Genomic DNA, 16811 nt, shown 5'->3' on the forward strand with positions numbered 1-16811 from the left:
CAGTTGACACCGGCCTAACACGTACACACGGCAACACTTACACAGTTTTACTTCACAGACGGCGCAAACACACATTTACACAAAAGCAAAAGAAGGAAGCCACCCTCACAGACAAGGAGGCAGACAGGCCCGTAGGCCAAATGTGCGCGGGACCTAGAGGAGCGGCCAGGTCCGCGAGACCGGGGAGGTCTTACCCGCGTCTTCGTGACACGTTGGCGGGCAAGCCGCAAAATGTCCATGCCACTGTGCCCCAACTCCGTGCCCCTGGCGTGCTCATTGGCACCACGTTTGGGGTGGCGGAGGAACGGGGCCCCCTTTGCACTATCTCAGCGCGGGCGAAGGGGAAATTGTTGATGCCCTGTGGGAGAGGAGAGGCTGGCTGGCTTGGGTCCCGCGACGAGACGAGCGATCCCCCACACCACAACCTCGTCGCCGACCGCTGTCCTTCTTGCCTCGGACCCGAGCTCCCTTGCCCCGACCCGCCACCTGCAGCTCCACCGCGCGCACTCCACCTCTTTCAACTCAACTCTCAACGACGCTCCCCAACGCTCAACGCTCAACGCTCAATGCTCAACGCTTCTCGCTTCTCTCACAACCAACTCCCCCAGTTCCACACTCTCCTCACGAGTCGCCTTGCGCTCGTCTCTTTCTAGGTCCCAGGAGGCACCGTATGCAAATTCCTGGATCAGAACGCGATTGGAGGTGGGGCCAGACCGCCCCCCCGGTCAGCCATTGGTCGGGCAAAAATGGGCGTGAACCTCCCCTGATCCTAAAATTTGCATAGACGGACCTAGACTGAATTCACCTACACACGCCTGGAGGCAGGGCCAAGCCGCCTCGCGCTTGCCCATTGGATGGAGGAGAAGTGGGCGTGAAGCATTCCTAATCCGTGGATCGACGCGTTCGGCCTCCATGGCCGAACGGCTCCGGGAACACGACGTTTGGTGTTGACTGGTGGTGTTTGGGAATGGCCGTAGAAGCGATGATGTGGGATGAAGTTGTGAAGGTAAAGGCGAAGGTGGTGGTGTTTGCGAATGGTTGTAGAAGCGATGATGTGGTAGCGTCGGTGGTGGAGGTGGCGTTGTTGTAGTGTGGTTGGCGCTGTGGTGGGGATGGCGTGGTTGTTGAGATGCTGTTTGTTTGAAATAAAAGATAGAACAGAAAATGGCTAACTCAAAGTGTCGCAGCCCGGATGGATCACATAAAGTCCCTCTATACAACGGGTTTGGGCTAACTACACATGTACCTATGGAGATATCTCACCTGATGGCCCTTTATGGTGTAATGCGAATTTCCACAGCCGTAACTATATATCTATATATATATATATATATATATATATATATATATATATATATATATATATATATATATATATATATATATATATATATATATATATATATATATATATATTGTTACGTTTGAGGGGGGGGTATGCATTCAAAGGGTAATTAGGATGTTTAATTAGGTATGCCATGCTGTTCGAGTTTGCCAGGATCTCGATGTAATAAGTAGTAATTCAGTGGTGATAAGTTGTCTAGTAAATGTTCATTTCTTCAAGGGGGGAGATGATAATTGTCACGTAATTAGATAGGGACACGGGATAGGGTAAGTGTGTCTGCGTAAACCCCTTTTGGTATTCTCTGAGGACTGGCCGTGACGTCACAGGACAGTTCAGCGGATGGCTCCGCCCCGTGATCACGATTGGCGGAAGGCGACGGCAGTGGGCCAATAAACGGCTCGATTGGAGGTGACGAGGGCAGAAGGATAAAAAGGTTCTGTTCGGGTCGAAAAAGGAAGAAGAAGAAGATTACAACCAGAACGCTCGTGTTTTTTTGGTGTGGAACCTGTGGCGGCAGAGAGCGTCCTGGCTGCTGTGCTGAGTAGATCGTGCTCTTGATCGTGCCTGGGAGCCTTGCCGAGCCTCGTGCCTCACCTCGGTTGGCTCTGGGGTTCTGCTGACTCGGAATACGGGGTCGGGCGGCGGGTGGACCTGCCTCCCTCTCCTGCTCGCGGCTTGGCGCGGGAGCTGGTTCCCTGGCGGCTGTGGGCGGACTTGGGCCAGGACCAGGAGGTCGACAGCACCGCGGTTTCTCCTGCCCCCCCCCCCCTGGCGATAGCAAGGCCGACTCGTCCGGCGCCGATCCAGGGACAGTTGCGTCCACACCACGGTCCTGCCTGACCACCAGAGATAGCTACGTTTTGTGTGTGTGTGTGTGTGTGTGTGTGTGTGTGTGTGTGTGTGTGTGTGTGTGTGTGTGTGTGTGTGTGTGTGTGGGTGTGTGTGTGTGTGTGTGTGTGTGTGTGTGTGTGTGTGTGTGTGTGTGGGTGTGTGTGTTTGTGCCTGCTTGGCGCCTTAGAGGGATTGAGAACTGTATATTAATTGGAATTGTCTGTTTTTCCCCATGCCCGATCCCGCACCATCCCGTCGAATCGCCCCGGATCCCTCTTCTTGCCGAGTCTTGTTATTTCTGGTAATTATGAAAAAAGAATAAACATCATCAACTCAGTGAAAAGTGACTCGTGCCACCTTCCTCGTCCCGTTTGCGGTAGGGCGATTAGAACCGCCGTCTTTGGGTTATATAAAAATAAATCGCCTCCATCGTTTCGGCTCATTCTACGTTGGCGGGACTGTTCAAGTCCTGTGGACGTCACAATATATATATATATATATATATATATATATATATATATATATATATATATATATATATATATATATATATATATATATATATATATATATTAGTTGTGACCCGGGGTCGGGGGCAAAGACCACGAGGGGTGAACTCCCTCGGGTTCCCACCAGACTCTCTGGAATCGCAGGCCGTTGCACACAAATAAGTTCGTGACTCGGCAGGTCGCGAATCGACCGTTAACACCATTAACTCGACCACGTGAGTTAAGGTCCTCCGTCTAATAAATATAGTTTACATAAAGGTCATGCAATCTAATTACCGGGGAACATGTCCTCGGTATGCACTTGCGCAAGCCGGATCACCTTACCAGATCAGATGCAGCCGAGCGGGACTGCCAAGCACATACGGGCTCGGAAACAGATCATTGGGGAATAACGTCCTGGCTAAACTAGGGTGCTGGCCATGCTGGACCAATGGAAGAAAACAGGAAAACAAGCTGGGAACATTTCTGTACAACACATTGATTTACAACCAAGCGAGGAAAGGTATGTGGCACAGTGAATGGGATTTTATTTTGATGTACCTCAGGGGATACCAAGGAATTTGTGGGATGCGGCAAAAGGCAACTTGCAAAAGAAGTCACAGGGAAGGATTATCCCGACTATCTTCTACAATCGTAATCTAGGACAGGAGCCATCTCTCTCATGCACTCGCACACACGGAAAGTTAGAGAGCCAAGAGAGAAAGAGAAAGGTGAGGTTGAGCACGCTCCAAATACCTGGCGTGGTCAGCTGACCAGCACGGCCCAGGACGCTTAGGGAATGGTAGTTGGGAAGATACTGGTGTCTACGGTGTGGGAGTGACGAGGTGCGATGTAGGCGACGTGAGGGGTGCTGTCATGCCAGAGGAAAATGGGATTGCGAGTCATTCATGTTCTTCTTTGTGCATCCACAGAAGACAGGATAGAGGGGGGGAGAGAGAAAGAGAGTGAAGAATAGACGCGTGAGAAGGAAAATCCCTAACCTATCCGTGTAAAGGTCTGTATGTGTTGCATGTACCTCCTTGGGAGCTCCGCCTGAGTGTTCCCACCTTGTGATATGGCGCGTTATCTCCTGCCTGTTTATTCGCCGGGGCTCGTGGCAGCGTGCACTCTGCACTGGTCCGCCGCCCATGGCCGGCGATGAGCCCTTCTGGCTTCGTGGGATTGGCAGGACGTCGACAGGAGGGCAAGGAGTTTTGAAGGACATCAGTCACACTTGGATCAGGTACTCAAAGAAGAAGCTCTTGAGAAGAAGTGCACTCCAATGGCTCCGCACTACCCCCTTTTATAAGCCCCAGGCGAAGTGTGGGGCGAAGACCAGAAAACTATGCGCTGTGGCCCAAATCCTGCTCCTCTATTGGGCCACAGCGGCCCTAATCATGCCCCACCAGGCTCCAGGACCGGAAACCGGTTCGGATGCCTACCAGCTTCGGCATGGCTCGGAGCTCCTGACTTAACATGGGGGCATGCTCCCCTAGCCGGCACCCCAGCCTTGAACGTGCACCAAGTGTAGTCTGTATGTCGGATGGCAGCAGACTTTCTCTGCCACCCATGGGCTCCTTCATGAGCCAAAATGCACACTCGGGACCCGAACCAAACTCCCGGATCGCTCTTCCCGCGACCCCTACTCGTTGCCCGCGAGGGTTGCAACAATTCCCGGACGCTCATCCAGGACGTTCCCGGTGTGATGCGTTGGAGCTATCAGCGTCTGTTGCGTGGTCGAACATCGCGCGGCGCCGAGGACAATCCAATGTCGCGCAGTGCTCCTCGAAATAGAGTGGCAAATTGTAGCATTGCAGAGGTACAAGGGGGTGCTAGAATATTTCTACTATGTGCGGGAGGCGTTTGTGGTCAAAGTGGTGAGATTTGGTGAGCGAAGTGTGGGTTAAGGTGAGGTGCCAGTTGGGAATTGATGCGCAGATTTGAATGAAATAACGGTGCGCAAATTCCTGTGTACGGGTTGTTTAGTGTGGCGTGCGGATGGGGATGATCCGAGCCACGGGAGGCAACGCAGTGTGCTTATTAACAATTGTCTATTGAATGGCTTGTGTGCTTGCTTGCTTGTTGTGTACTATGGCTAAAAGGAAAGGGTTAGAGTAGAGGTCAGAGTATGAATCAGAAATATTTACTTGACCTCACGACGAGACCCACACAACGCACTTCATCCCGTTAACCCACAAGACATGATGGGAGGACGAACTACATGAATACTTATGAAATAACTTTCTGGGGATCATTGCATGTTGAGTGTCATTGCCTTCGCGGCATGTGGTTTTGCAAAACTGAAAAAAAAAAAATATATATATATATATATATATCTTAAATTTATATATATATCTTAAATTTATATATATATATATATATATATATATATATATATATATATATATATATATGTATATGTATATGTATATGTATATATATATATATATATATATATATATATATATATATATATATATATATATATATATATATATACATATATATATATATATATATATATATATACATATATATATATATATATATATATATATATATATATATATATATATATATATATATATATATATATATATATATATATATATATATATATATATATATATATATATATATATATATATATATATGACACATATACACACAAAAAACAACGTGAAGTCATTTACCTGTATGTCTCAAGTCAGTTGCATCCTGACTACATGTATGTCTATATTCAATAGTACATACATACTATTGGAATGTACCTTTTTAATCCTTTCAAACCTTTAGACTGCTAAGACCCCTGAGACCTTTGAAGACCCTTTAAGACGCTTTCAATGCCGTTAAAAATTTACATCATTTCAACCCCTCAAGACCCGAAAGACCCCTTTAAGACACCTTTTACCGTTTAAGACACTTAAGACACATTTAGATCCCATTCATCCTTCAGACCTTTCAGACTTTTTCTATCCTTTACACCTCCTAGAACCTTTAGACCCCATAGACCCTTTATTCTTTACACTCCTAAAGTCCATTGACTCCCTTTGGACCCCTTAGACCTAAACACGAATTCGACCCCTTGTACGCTTCAGACATGTTAGCTTGTACCCTTCATCATTTCGAGCTTTAAACCATGTAGACCTTTTTTGTAACTTTTTTTGCATGCTTCAGAGATTATAGAGGAGGACATTGGGACCATACTCTGTGCAGAGTGTTGGTGCTGCTTAAGCAGTCTCCTTGGCTGTTGGGCACAATCCTGGACAGGTCGCCACTCCGACAGAATACCAGCATGCTGGCACTCATTTTGCCGACCTCAGAAGGATGACAGGCTGAGTTAACCCCACCTGGTATTAATTCAAAAGCTGAGTGGGATTTGAACTCAGGACCCAAGGATCCAAAGCCCACCACCATAACCATTAAGCCATCACCAGGCATAGAGATGAGACCCGAACTTCTATTGGAATGTACCTTTTCGATCATCAAGAAAAACTTTTAGGCATACACCATTCAAACATCTATAGTGTTCTTGCAAAACACAAACTATAGTTTTTCAGCAAGTAATGCACAAACTTGACCCATGTAAAGGGTGGGTACTCTGCTCGTACTGTATATAAAACTCGAACACACGGGTGGACAGTAAACCCTCGTCAAGGTGAAGTCTTGTTCGAACGTGAGTTGGACAGTGAGTGTGTCTATTAATTACTTATTGGACCTTGACTACGTCTATTAATTACCTCTTAATTTTGGACAATTGCAATATATCTTTTCGACATGTGGAGCATTCGAGCCCTTGCATCTTTTAGTCCGTTTTAGACTATTTTAAACCTTTTATACCCATAATACCTAAACACCCTTAAGACATCTTCGACCCTTAAGACCGTTTATAACTCTATAACTCTATGACCCTTGTGACCGCTAACACCGCCAAAAACCTTCAGACCCCAAAGACACTTTCAGACCACTAAGACCCTTTCTAACCCTTACACCCTTTCGACCCTTGAAAACACAGATGTGATCCCAAATAACAGGTAATATCCCATAGATATTGTTTGACACCCCCCTGCTTTTCCATCGATAACCCACCTCAGTACCAAGCTAAGAGGGTGCAAAATAGAATTAATTAATGAAGTTCTCTTTCTTTTTTTTCAGGTGCTGCTTATCATGGTTGTGGCATAAGGAAAACTCCCATGGGGAATCGGAAAAGCCCCACGTGGCAAAGACAAAACAGTGTCCATGACAACATTTTCACCCCAATTATAATCAAATGAGATTTTTTTTTATGATTGCATTACAGTATTGCCAAACCTCAGGAAATTTTCAAGATATCAAATTGAAACTTACACCGCTTATTTGTACGTATGTGTTGACTCCAGTGCATGTTTGTAAAATCTGGTCAAAATTAGTTTAAGGTCAAAGTCAGTGCCATCCAAAACGTAAAACACCTATTAGGTGGCAATTAGAAATTGTATCAACCAAATCTGTTATGAACAACATTCCATCATGTAAAACACTTGATAGGTCAAATTTTCCAAATCGGCAAATTGCTATTTCCATGGCAACTATTAGTGAAGATATGGCTGCAGATCTGGATGATAGAATTTTTTTCTTTTTTTTAAGTGATTCGTCACCAATGAGAGATGGGGCCAAAAACGATATATTGTTTTGGGGCCGGGTATCGGTGGCGAGCACGACAGCTAGAGGGAGCAGTAGAGTCGGCTCCACCGAACACACCGGAATTGAGGTCATGCCTTTTGGATAAGTCCGAAAGGCACGGGTCCCTTACTGGACCATGAATCGCTAATAATTTGACCGCGTGGGGTAGGGTCAATTGCCAAACTTCATTATACCTAATGACCCACGCGGATAAAGCTACCAGGGAATTCACACCCTCGACGGACCTCGAGCAGAACGAGCCATTACCGAGCCCGAACCGTGTGTAACCCGAGCGGAGATTACCAAGGCCCGTCGGACCAAATGAACAATTTACGGCCTCGCTATTTTTCAATACACACCGTGCCAAGCCAATGAAAGAAACACAGAAACGAGCTGGAACATTTAACAAAAGGGATATTTATTTATAATGGGGCAGGGGAGCATGCAAGAAGGCAGAGTCAACCGAATAATGAAGGAATAGCAATTCATGTACAAGCACTTATGCAGTTTTACTTAATAGACTGGTGCCACAAACATGCACACACGTACACCCAAAAAGAAACGGACAGATCAGGTCTTTATTGGAGGCCTCCAGCTCAAGGAAAGGTGAGCTGGAGGTCAGAGCCTATTCTTGGACCTTTCCGCCTCGTGCGGTCTTCAACGATCCGGTGTGACAGGACTCGAACCCGCCACACAATGCCGCTCCAAGCCCAGGCAGGCGATTCTCATGGGACAGGTTCGCAGGCACACAGGCCACAAGAGAAGATGCTCTGTTGGCGGGACCCCAGGAAAGTGACGACTAGCTTCAGAAGACCACCAGACGTCTGAAGACCACGAGACAACTCTTTTTCGAAGACCAGAAGACAACCACTCTACCTTTGGCCCACGCGCGCTTCTCTTATCCCACGCTCGCACTCCCTCATTGGGCAGAGAGGGAACGCTCTATGCCCGTATTTGGAGCCAAGCCAGAACGAAACGCTTGTGCCCATATTTGGGGCGAAGCCAGCACACGTCCAGAGAAACCCGGCCTAGCACACTGGACTTCGCCCACGTACATGCTGACACGAACGCGTGCAATGGTGCCAGTGGATGATGGTGCAAGGAAGCGAGGGCAGGTGTCATTGTTGTTGGTAATTTAAATCCTATCTTTCAAAATAACTCACAGTATGTACAATTAATCACCCATTAAACATAGAACGGGACCCTAACTAGAAACACATACTTCCTGACATAGCTGGTCTATAGGACCTGGCTGTTGTGTGCAGTAAGCTTCCAAATTCGCAACAATATAACTTGACATCTCAGAAAGTTGTGCACGGATTTGAATGAAACTTGGTGGGCAGGTTGGGTGTATGATGAGAACAAAATTATTATATTTTGGTGAAGATCCTTTTCTGGATATGATAATTTTTTTTCAGTGATTCTTCACCAATGCGAAATTGTGCCAAAAACAATATTGTTGCGAATTCGCGCCCGCCGGCGTGCGATCGGCCGCTCGACTCGAATGGCGGCCGCCTCGCCCACCGGACGGACAATTCAGTCGTGACCGTCCGGGAACTATCGCCCGGAGCCAGTCACAGGTGGGCCTTTCGACCTCACCACAATCGTGCCAATCGGCCACCCGCATAGGATTGGGTTGTTCGCCAAACTCGACCTACCTAAGTACCCATGCGGATGGTAAACCGGGCGACCGTACCTCGCCGCAGGTCGACTCTGGACACGATCCGCTTGGGCGGCCCGTTCCGTACTATCGGGATAACCGAGCGGTGTTATCGTCGACCTCGACGGTTCAGATTAATACCGGGCGGATTAAGCCCACGACGAACCCTTTACGTGAAGCAGGATGGAGGGTCAATTAAAGAAAGGACGAAGCGAAACTGGAAAACATTTCACACAATGCACATTTATTACGCGACACACGGAAGGCACACATATACAGCCAAACAGTCCAAATGCACCTATATCAATTAAAACAAAAGCAAAAACGACGCAGAGCTACTACCGAATACGCGTACACACGGCAACACTTGCACAGTTTTACTTCACAGACGGCGCCAACACACATTCACTCAAAAGCAAAGGAAAGAAGCCACCCTCATGGACAAGGGGGCAGACGGGCCTGTAGGCCAATATGCGCGCGTAACTTGAAGGAGCGGCCAGGCCCGCGAGACCGGGGGGGTCCTACCCGCTTCCTCGTGATGCGTTGGCGGACGAGCCGCAGATATGGCCGCGTGGCTGTGCCCCGACTCCGTGCTCCTTCACGGGTTTCGTTGGCACGACGTTTGGAGTGGGGTGGGAACGGGGCCCCCTTTGTTGAACTATCTCAGCGCGGGGGAAAGGGGGAATTGTTGATGCTCTGGGGGAGGAGAATAGCTGGCTTGCTTGGGTCCCGCGACAAGCGATCTCCCACCGCGACCTCGTCGCCGACCGCCGTCCTTCTCGTCTTGGACCCGAGCTCCTCGGCCACTTCCCACAACTCTCCTCAGCCGACTGCAGAACCCACTCGATGGCTTCGCCACCCGACTCCACTCTCTGCCACTGCCACACTCTGCTGCTGCCACACTCTGCCCTCCAACCACAAACTGACTCTCCCCAGACTTCGGGCTCCACTCGGCTCTCCAGACCCGACTTGACTGCCTTCATTCGCCTTGCGCTTGCCGTTTTATAGGCTGGCAGGAGAAACCAATATGCAAATATCCGGATCAGGATCACCTCAGAGGCGGAGCCACGCTCACCAATTGGACGGAGGTAGAGTGGGCGTGAACCTCCCCTGATCCTAGAATTTGCATATTTCGATTTAACTCAGACGCGCCTGGAGGCGGGGCCAAGCCGCTCCGCGCTTGCTAATTGGATGGATCAGAGGTGGGCGTGGAGCGTTCTTGATCCAAATTCTCCTCGGAAAGGCCGCTATTTGCACTCGCGGCTCGGTGCGTATCGCTGAACGAGCCCAAGACAGCCCGAAGCTCAGTGTTCAGAGGTGGTGCGGGAATGGCCGTAGAAGGAGAGAGGTGAGGGTGGTGGAGGGTTTATTGGTGGTGGTTTGATGGTTATGGTGCTGTTTGGGAATGACGGTGATGCGATGTTTGCGGGATTGAGTTGTGAAGGTAAAACTCGTGGCTGTTGGCGTTGTTGTTGTTGTTGTTGTCTGAGGGTTGGAGCGTGGTTGTAGTTGGTGATGATGGCTGGCGTGGTGGTTAAGGTGGTTGTTGTGTGATGGCGGTTGAGACGTGGTTGGTTCAAAATAAAGATAGAACAGAAAAACGGCTATCTCAAAGCGTCGCAGCCCGAATGAATCACAAATTCTCTCTAAACAACGGGTTTGGGGCTAACTACACATGTACTTAGTTATCTCACCTGCGGGCCCTGAATGGTGGTTTGCGAATTTCCACAGCCGTAACAATATGTAGCATGGTATTTTAAAAGTTTGTCGATTGATTCGGACGAAACTTGGTGGATGAGTTGGGTAGGTGACAAGAATAAGGTGTTTAGATTTTGGTTCAGGTCCGGAACCAGATCCGTTCTATCAGTGGGATACAAACCGCAAGCTCTTCAGCCTGGCGGAGGTATGCGCTCTACCGAGTGCTGTTCTAGTTAGCCGTTCCCCTTGTGCAGCGGGAGACTGTGTGTGTGTGTGTGTGTGTGCGTGCGTGCGTGCGTGCGTGCGTGCGTGCGTGCGTGCGTGCGTGCGTGCGTGCGTGCGTGCGCGCGCCCGCGCGTGCCATAACTTGTTATCTTGCCAAAACGAAGTTTTTGCAAGATATGTTAGTCAGCTTGTATGTTTTTTGTTTTTTTTGTTTGTCTGTTATCACGTATAAAAAATTCTGCAGAGCACAGTTATCATTGGAAATTTTTGTAACTTCGCATATCAGAGGCCTATAGAGGTCCCTTTCAGCGCACAAAATTTTGAAGGTCAAGGTCACTTTGTCGCAAATCAGGGGAGTCGACGAACCCCTTATTTTTTGAGTAATTTTGATCGGATCGTCTTCAAACTTCATGGGAATATAGTTCATGGTCTGGCGCTCAGCTGATTAATTTTTGATAGCCATTGGCCTTGACCTTCATGTTTTTTTGTTTGTTTTTTTTTGTCTGTAATCACGTATAAATCACTCTGCAGAGCACAGTTATCATTGGAAATTTTTGTAACTTCGCATATCAGAGGCCTATAGAGGTCCCTTTCAGCGCATAAAATTTTGAAGGTCAAGGTCAAAGGTCAAGGTCACTGTCGCAAATCTTGAGAGTCGACTAAACCCTTATTTTTTGTGTAATTTTTCTCGAATCGTCTCCAAACTTTATGGGAATGTAGTATATGGTCTGGTGCTCAGCTGATTCGTTTTTGGTGGCGAATGGCCTTGACCTTCATGGTTAGCGCCTGAGGTCAAACATATTTGACCCCAAGGTCAAATTTTCAAGTTTTAGGAACCATATCGTGTAGTACCTCAAATTGAACACCTCGATGAGTGCTTTCTAGATATGTCGAGCTTGAGACATTATGATGTCATTTGGTGACGTTATGAGGAAAACACATTTTTCATGGTTAAGGCCCGGTCACACCTTGACGTTTTAGCCAACGTATGCCGATTTTTGAATTTTTTTCTAAAACGCTGGCACACGTTGAATGCGTTATGGGTAAGTTTTGATAACATTGAGAGCACGCTGGCATACGTCGTAGTACGTTGCCATACGTCGTTGTACGTTGGCTTTAAACGTTGTACTTTTCGGTTGTCCTCAAATTTTTTCATGCTTGAAATTTCACGACGTATGCCGGCGTATGACTCACATGTTCCGCTACGCTGGCCACAAGTTGTAGGCACGGTCTGCGATCGTTGACAGACGTCAACATATGCTACTTGTAAGTTAATCATAAGTTGAGACACGCCGAGGTAATGTTTAGCGTACCCGAAACTTATTTCTAACCTATGATTAACGTGTTGTTGGCACGTTACGCGATCGTTGCCACACGTCGACAGACGTTACTTTTAAGTTACTCATAGGCTGAAAGACGTCGGTATAATGGATCGTCCTTGCGTCAGCGTCCACGGCCACGGCCAGGACACTTATTTGCAGCATTCTTCAAACTTTTCTTCGGCATGACGAGGATGTTCACACTTCGATGTCTAGCTTGGCTATGATTCCAATTGTCCATCGGCAGCGTCTATTTAAAATAGTCGAGTTTGAGCGTTTTAACACGTTCAGAAGAAACGTTTCAAATTTCCAAACCCCAGCGTCAAAACAAACAAAAAAAAAACAAAGGCGAGTGACAGCAATTTAAATCGTTCATTGTAAACAATGAAAATAGCTGAGTGGTGCCGTTTAAAAGTCGTTGAGTGTAAAAAAAAATCCAATTGTTGAGCGCAAGCGTCTACTTTCAATAGTGGGGTTTGAGCGATTTAGCACGTTCAATAGAAACGATTAAAATTTCCAAACCCCAGCGTCAAAAAACAAAGGCGAGTGACAGCAATTTAAATCGTTCATTGTAAACAATGAAAATAGCTGAGTGGTACCGTTTAAAAGTCGTTGAGTGTAAAAAAAAATGCAATTGTTGAGCGCAAGCGTCTACTTTCAATAGTGGAGATGCAGCCATTTAAATCGTTGAGTGGCAGCCTATGAACCTACCCGTGGACACGCGGACGCAAGGAGGATCCATCATAACCCACACCCTCCCCCTCACACCCACCTACTACTGCCAACATGAACAAACTACTTCTAATACTAATACCAATACCGATACTGATACTGTTACTATTACTGCTGACATGGACATCGACTCAAAAAGGACTCGAAAACACTGTTGGGTTCCCATTTTATGAGCAGCATTTTTATATACCAATTCCAAAAACCGCTGGGAACCCGTCTTTATATGGCAGTTGTAAGCTTGAAACACATTCATTTTTTTTTTGTTGTTGACCGGAAGACGTCATTGGAATACGTCTACATACGTCGATGTGTGTTGGGACTACGTAAAGAATTGGTTCAAAGCACGTCAAACATAAGTTAGAAATAAGTTTCGCGTAAAAAAGACATTACCGCGACGTGTTTCGACTTATGAGTAGCTTATAAGTAGCCTTTGTGGACGTGTGTAAGCGTCCGCATATCGTGTGTAAAACTTATCCCCATCGCATGTGGAACGTGTGTCATACGCCGAGTACGTCGTAAAATTTTGAACATGTTCAAAATTTCTTGACGTACTCTACTTACTACGACTTATGATAGCGTATTTAGCGTTCTACTCGCGCATACCAAACTTACCCATACCGTATTCGACGTGCCCCAACGTTTTAGACACACTTTTTGTTACGTCGGCATACGCTGGCAAGATCGCCAAGGTGTGACCGCGATTTTGACCCTTCCATTTCTACGGCAGTTATGATTTGAATCGTTGTGCGTCAGCCTTTTAATAGGCTACGTCTCGACATCGTCGGCGATGCGTGCAACGCGCTATGCCTGAGTTAGACTATCGTTGGGCATCGGTTGTGTAGGCCGACAACAGGTTCAGCATTCGTTGGTATAAGTTATCTATAACACAACAAAACGTTCTGTGTAGTTACCAATGCGTTATACATAAGACCAAGTCGCTATGAATACGTCCGAATCTTTAAAAAAAAACATCAAAAGTTCAACGTAAGCCAGCGTTTTAGATACATTTTAACACGTTGCCATCGCTGGCTAAAACGTCAAGGTGTGACCGGGCCTTTACTCTGTAGAACGATTCTCATTGGAATCTCTCTTAGGCAGATATTCCTCAAGGAGTCGCTCCTGGTGGATAGCAGCTCTGTTCACCTCAGTGTGACCTTAAAGAAGTCACACGTGCTCACCTTTTGGCAAGATACGGGTCACCCTGCGGGTGACATTGGTTTTTTGTTTGTTTTTACCATTTGAGCTTGTCATCAAATTTTCATCAAAGCTTTGTTATGAAAATATGGAGAAGACAAAATAATAATGTCAAAGGTCAGCATCACATAAAATCTTCAATTTTCATCCAATTGACCTGAAATTGTAATTTTCATTTGAGCTTTTGTAGCCCATAACTTCTGTTTTTACCATTTGAGTTTTTGTCATCAATTTTTCATCAAAGCTTTATTATGAGAATATGGAGAAGACAAATTAAGAATTTGGTCAAAAGATACCGTTTAGCATATGGAAGAAGAATAAGAAGTCTGAATTCAAAGCGGACGGGTTTTTCATTTTCAGATGCTTTCTTGTTACAGTGCAGCGACATCGCGCTGTTATTATTTTTATTTTTGGTCCACTTGCCATTTCGCTTGTGAAACACCACTTTGGTCCTTTTTCCCCACTTATTTGCAGCTCTGTTTTAAATCTGCACTTGCCAGGGTTTTTGCCAATGATGGCAGGAATTTACTCCCAACAAGTTCAAAATTGGCAGTTTGTAATGAAAATAATTATTGCTGTGCTTTAATTTCCTCTTTGTTTATTTCACATTTCTGGCTTTTATATGGACATGCCTGTTCTCTCTCCCTTCTCCATTGAAGACTACGCGCACACACACTCTCACACACACTCTCACACACACTCTCACACACACTCTCACACACACTCTCACACACACTCTCACACACACTCTCTCACACACTCTCTCACACACTCTCTCACACACTCTCTCACACACTCTCTCACACACTCTCTCACACACTCTCTCACACACTCTCACACACACTCTCACACACACTCTCACACACACTCTCACACACACTCTCACACACACTCTCACACACACTCACACACACTCTCACACACACTCTCACACACACTCTCACACACACTCTCACACACACTCTCACACACACTCTCACACACACTCTCACACACACTCTCACACACACTCTCACACACACTCTCACACACACTCTCACACACACTCTCACACACACTCTCACACACACTCTCACACTCTCTCACACACACTCTCTCACTCTCACACACTCGCACACACACTTTCACACACACTCTCACACACACTCTCACACACACTCTCACACACACTCTCACACACACTCTCACACACACTCTCACACACACTCTCACACACACTCTCACACACACTCTCACACACACTCTCACACACACACACACACACACACACACACCCTCTCTCTCACTTTCCCCAAAATTTATTTTGTAGTCATGGGCCTGGTAAATAGTGCTTGCTGTCAGAGAACCATTTGTTAGGGTTCCAAAGCATGACCAGTTACTATGTGGGCTTATAGGGGGGGAGAGCAAGAAAGTTCCCGTAGGGCTTGTGCAGTGAAGCATAGTAGTACCAAAGGTTTTCTTCTTTTTTGACTGCTGACCTAGCCAGCCTCTTCCAAATGCTTTCCTGGCCGTACACTGACCTCCTTTCTTCCATGTCTTCTTTCCTTTAGTGGATGGTTGCATCCACCGTGCAGCAGGGAGCCTCCTTAAAGATGAATGTCGAACTCTGGATGGCTGCCCCACCGGCCAGGCTAAGATGACCTGTGGCTACCGCCTGCCGGCCAGATGTAAGTTACAGGCCTGGAGAGAGGGTTGGTTGGTGAGGGTGGGCTGTCAAGCAGTCTCTACTGAGGCAAGAAGAAGAAAAAAAAGCCAAATTGTCAGGCTCAAGTTTTTTTTTCTTTTTTCTTTTTTTCTCCTTCTTTTCATTGCTAAAGCGCCATGCCCCGTGGCTCTGGGAACAGATGTCAGATTGTACGTGCTTTTGACATAGACAGTTATTATAAGCAAACGGACAGCAATTGGCTTTTGTGACGAGCTGGCGGTTTAGCTAGCTGGCCAGCTAAACCATTTTTGTTTTTTTCGAAGCATTTTCTTGGGAGCCATTAGCCGTGTTTTATTGGACGAGTTTGCTATCATTATCGAAGGAAAATAAATGACCGGGACGTGCATTAACGGACAAGACTGCAAAATTGTCAGAGTTTGTTATACGAAGACTTTTTATATTCGTCAAGCATGCTTTTTTTGTTTGATTGTTTTGTTTTTTTTTTGCTTGTCGTTTACCTTTCTGCACTGCGCTGACCCAAAATGGGATTCTGAGTCCTTGAGTGTGTGTTCGGGGAGTAGGGGGCTGGGGTCGGAGTAGGGCTGAATTTCAGACCTCGTGTGATTCAGACCGCAAGTCCGAGCCTTGGGGCGTGCGAGTTTTGAATTTCAGAAATTTGTAACGTGACCATCCACACCAGATAGCGAACCCAGTACGTGGCTCATGATTTCTTTGAAGGATGGGATTATCAAGACGATCTCGTTTTACAGCGAGCTTTGGCATCTCTGTTTGGATGTCTGGAAAGCAACTGGAGATGTGTGGAAATGTAAGCCTTCTTTTGAGTTTGCTGCGAAAGATTAGTGGATGTCTTCGGCTTGAAAATTATGCCCAGTCTCTCTGCATTGAAGCTTGGTTGAGAGAGAAAGAGAGACAGAAAATATCTAATCACAAAATGATGATATGGCTGAATTTGTTTCCACTCGAATGGTGATCGTAAATCTGCACAAACAAAATG

General features: G+C 46.5%; 1 protein-coding gene across 2 annotated transcripts in view; it reads left to right on the forward strand.

Moving 5' to 3' along the window:
- Positions 1–16811, forward strand: part of MACROD1 (mono-ADP ribosylhydrolase 1) — a 162644-nt gene that overhangs the window by 103470 nt on the left and 42363 nt on the right. For both annotated transcript variants that reach the window (XM_085858571.1, XM_085858570.1), the window contains one exon: positions 15702–15818. In XM_085858571.1, the coding sequence (XP_085714697.1) occupies positions 15702–15818 (117 nt within the window). The remainder of the gene's footprint in view (positions 1–15701; positions 15819–16811) is intronic.

This window comes from Eptatretus burgeri, chromosome 15, assembly GCF_056783735.1.
Source record: "Eptatretus burgeri isolate ZD-2024b chromosome 15, Ebu_testis_v1, whole genome shotgun sequence".
Lineage (NCBI taxonomy): Eukaryota > Metazoa > Chordata > Myxini > Myxiniformes > Myxinidae > Eptatretus > Eptatretus burgeri.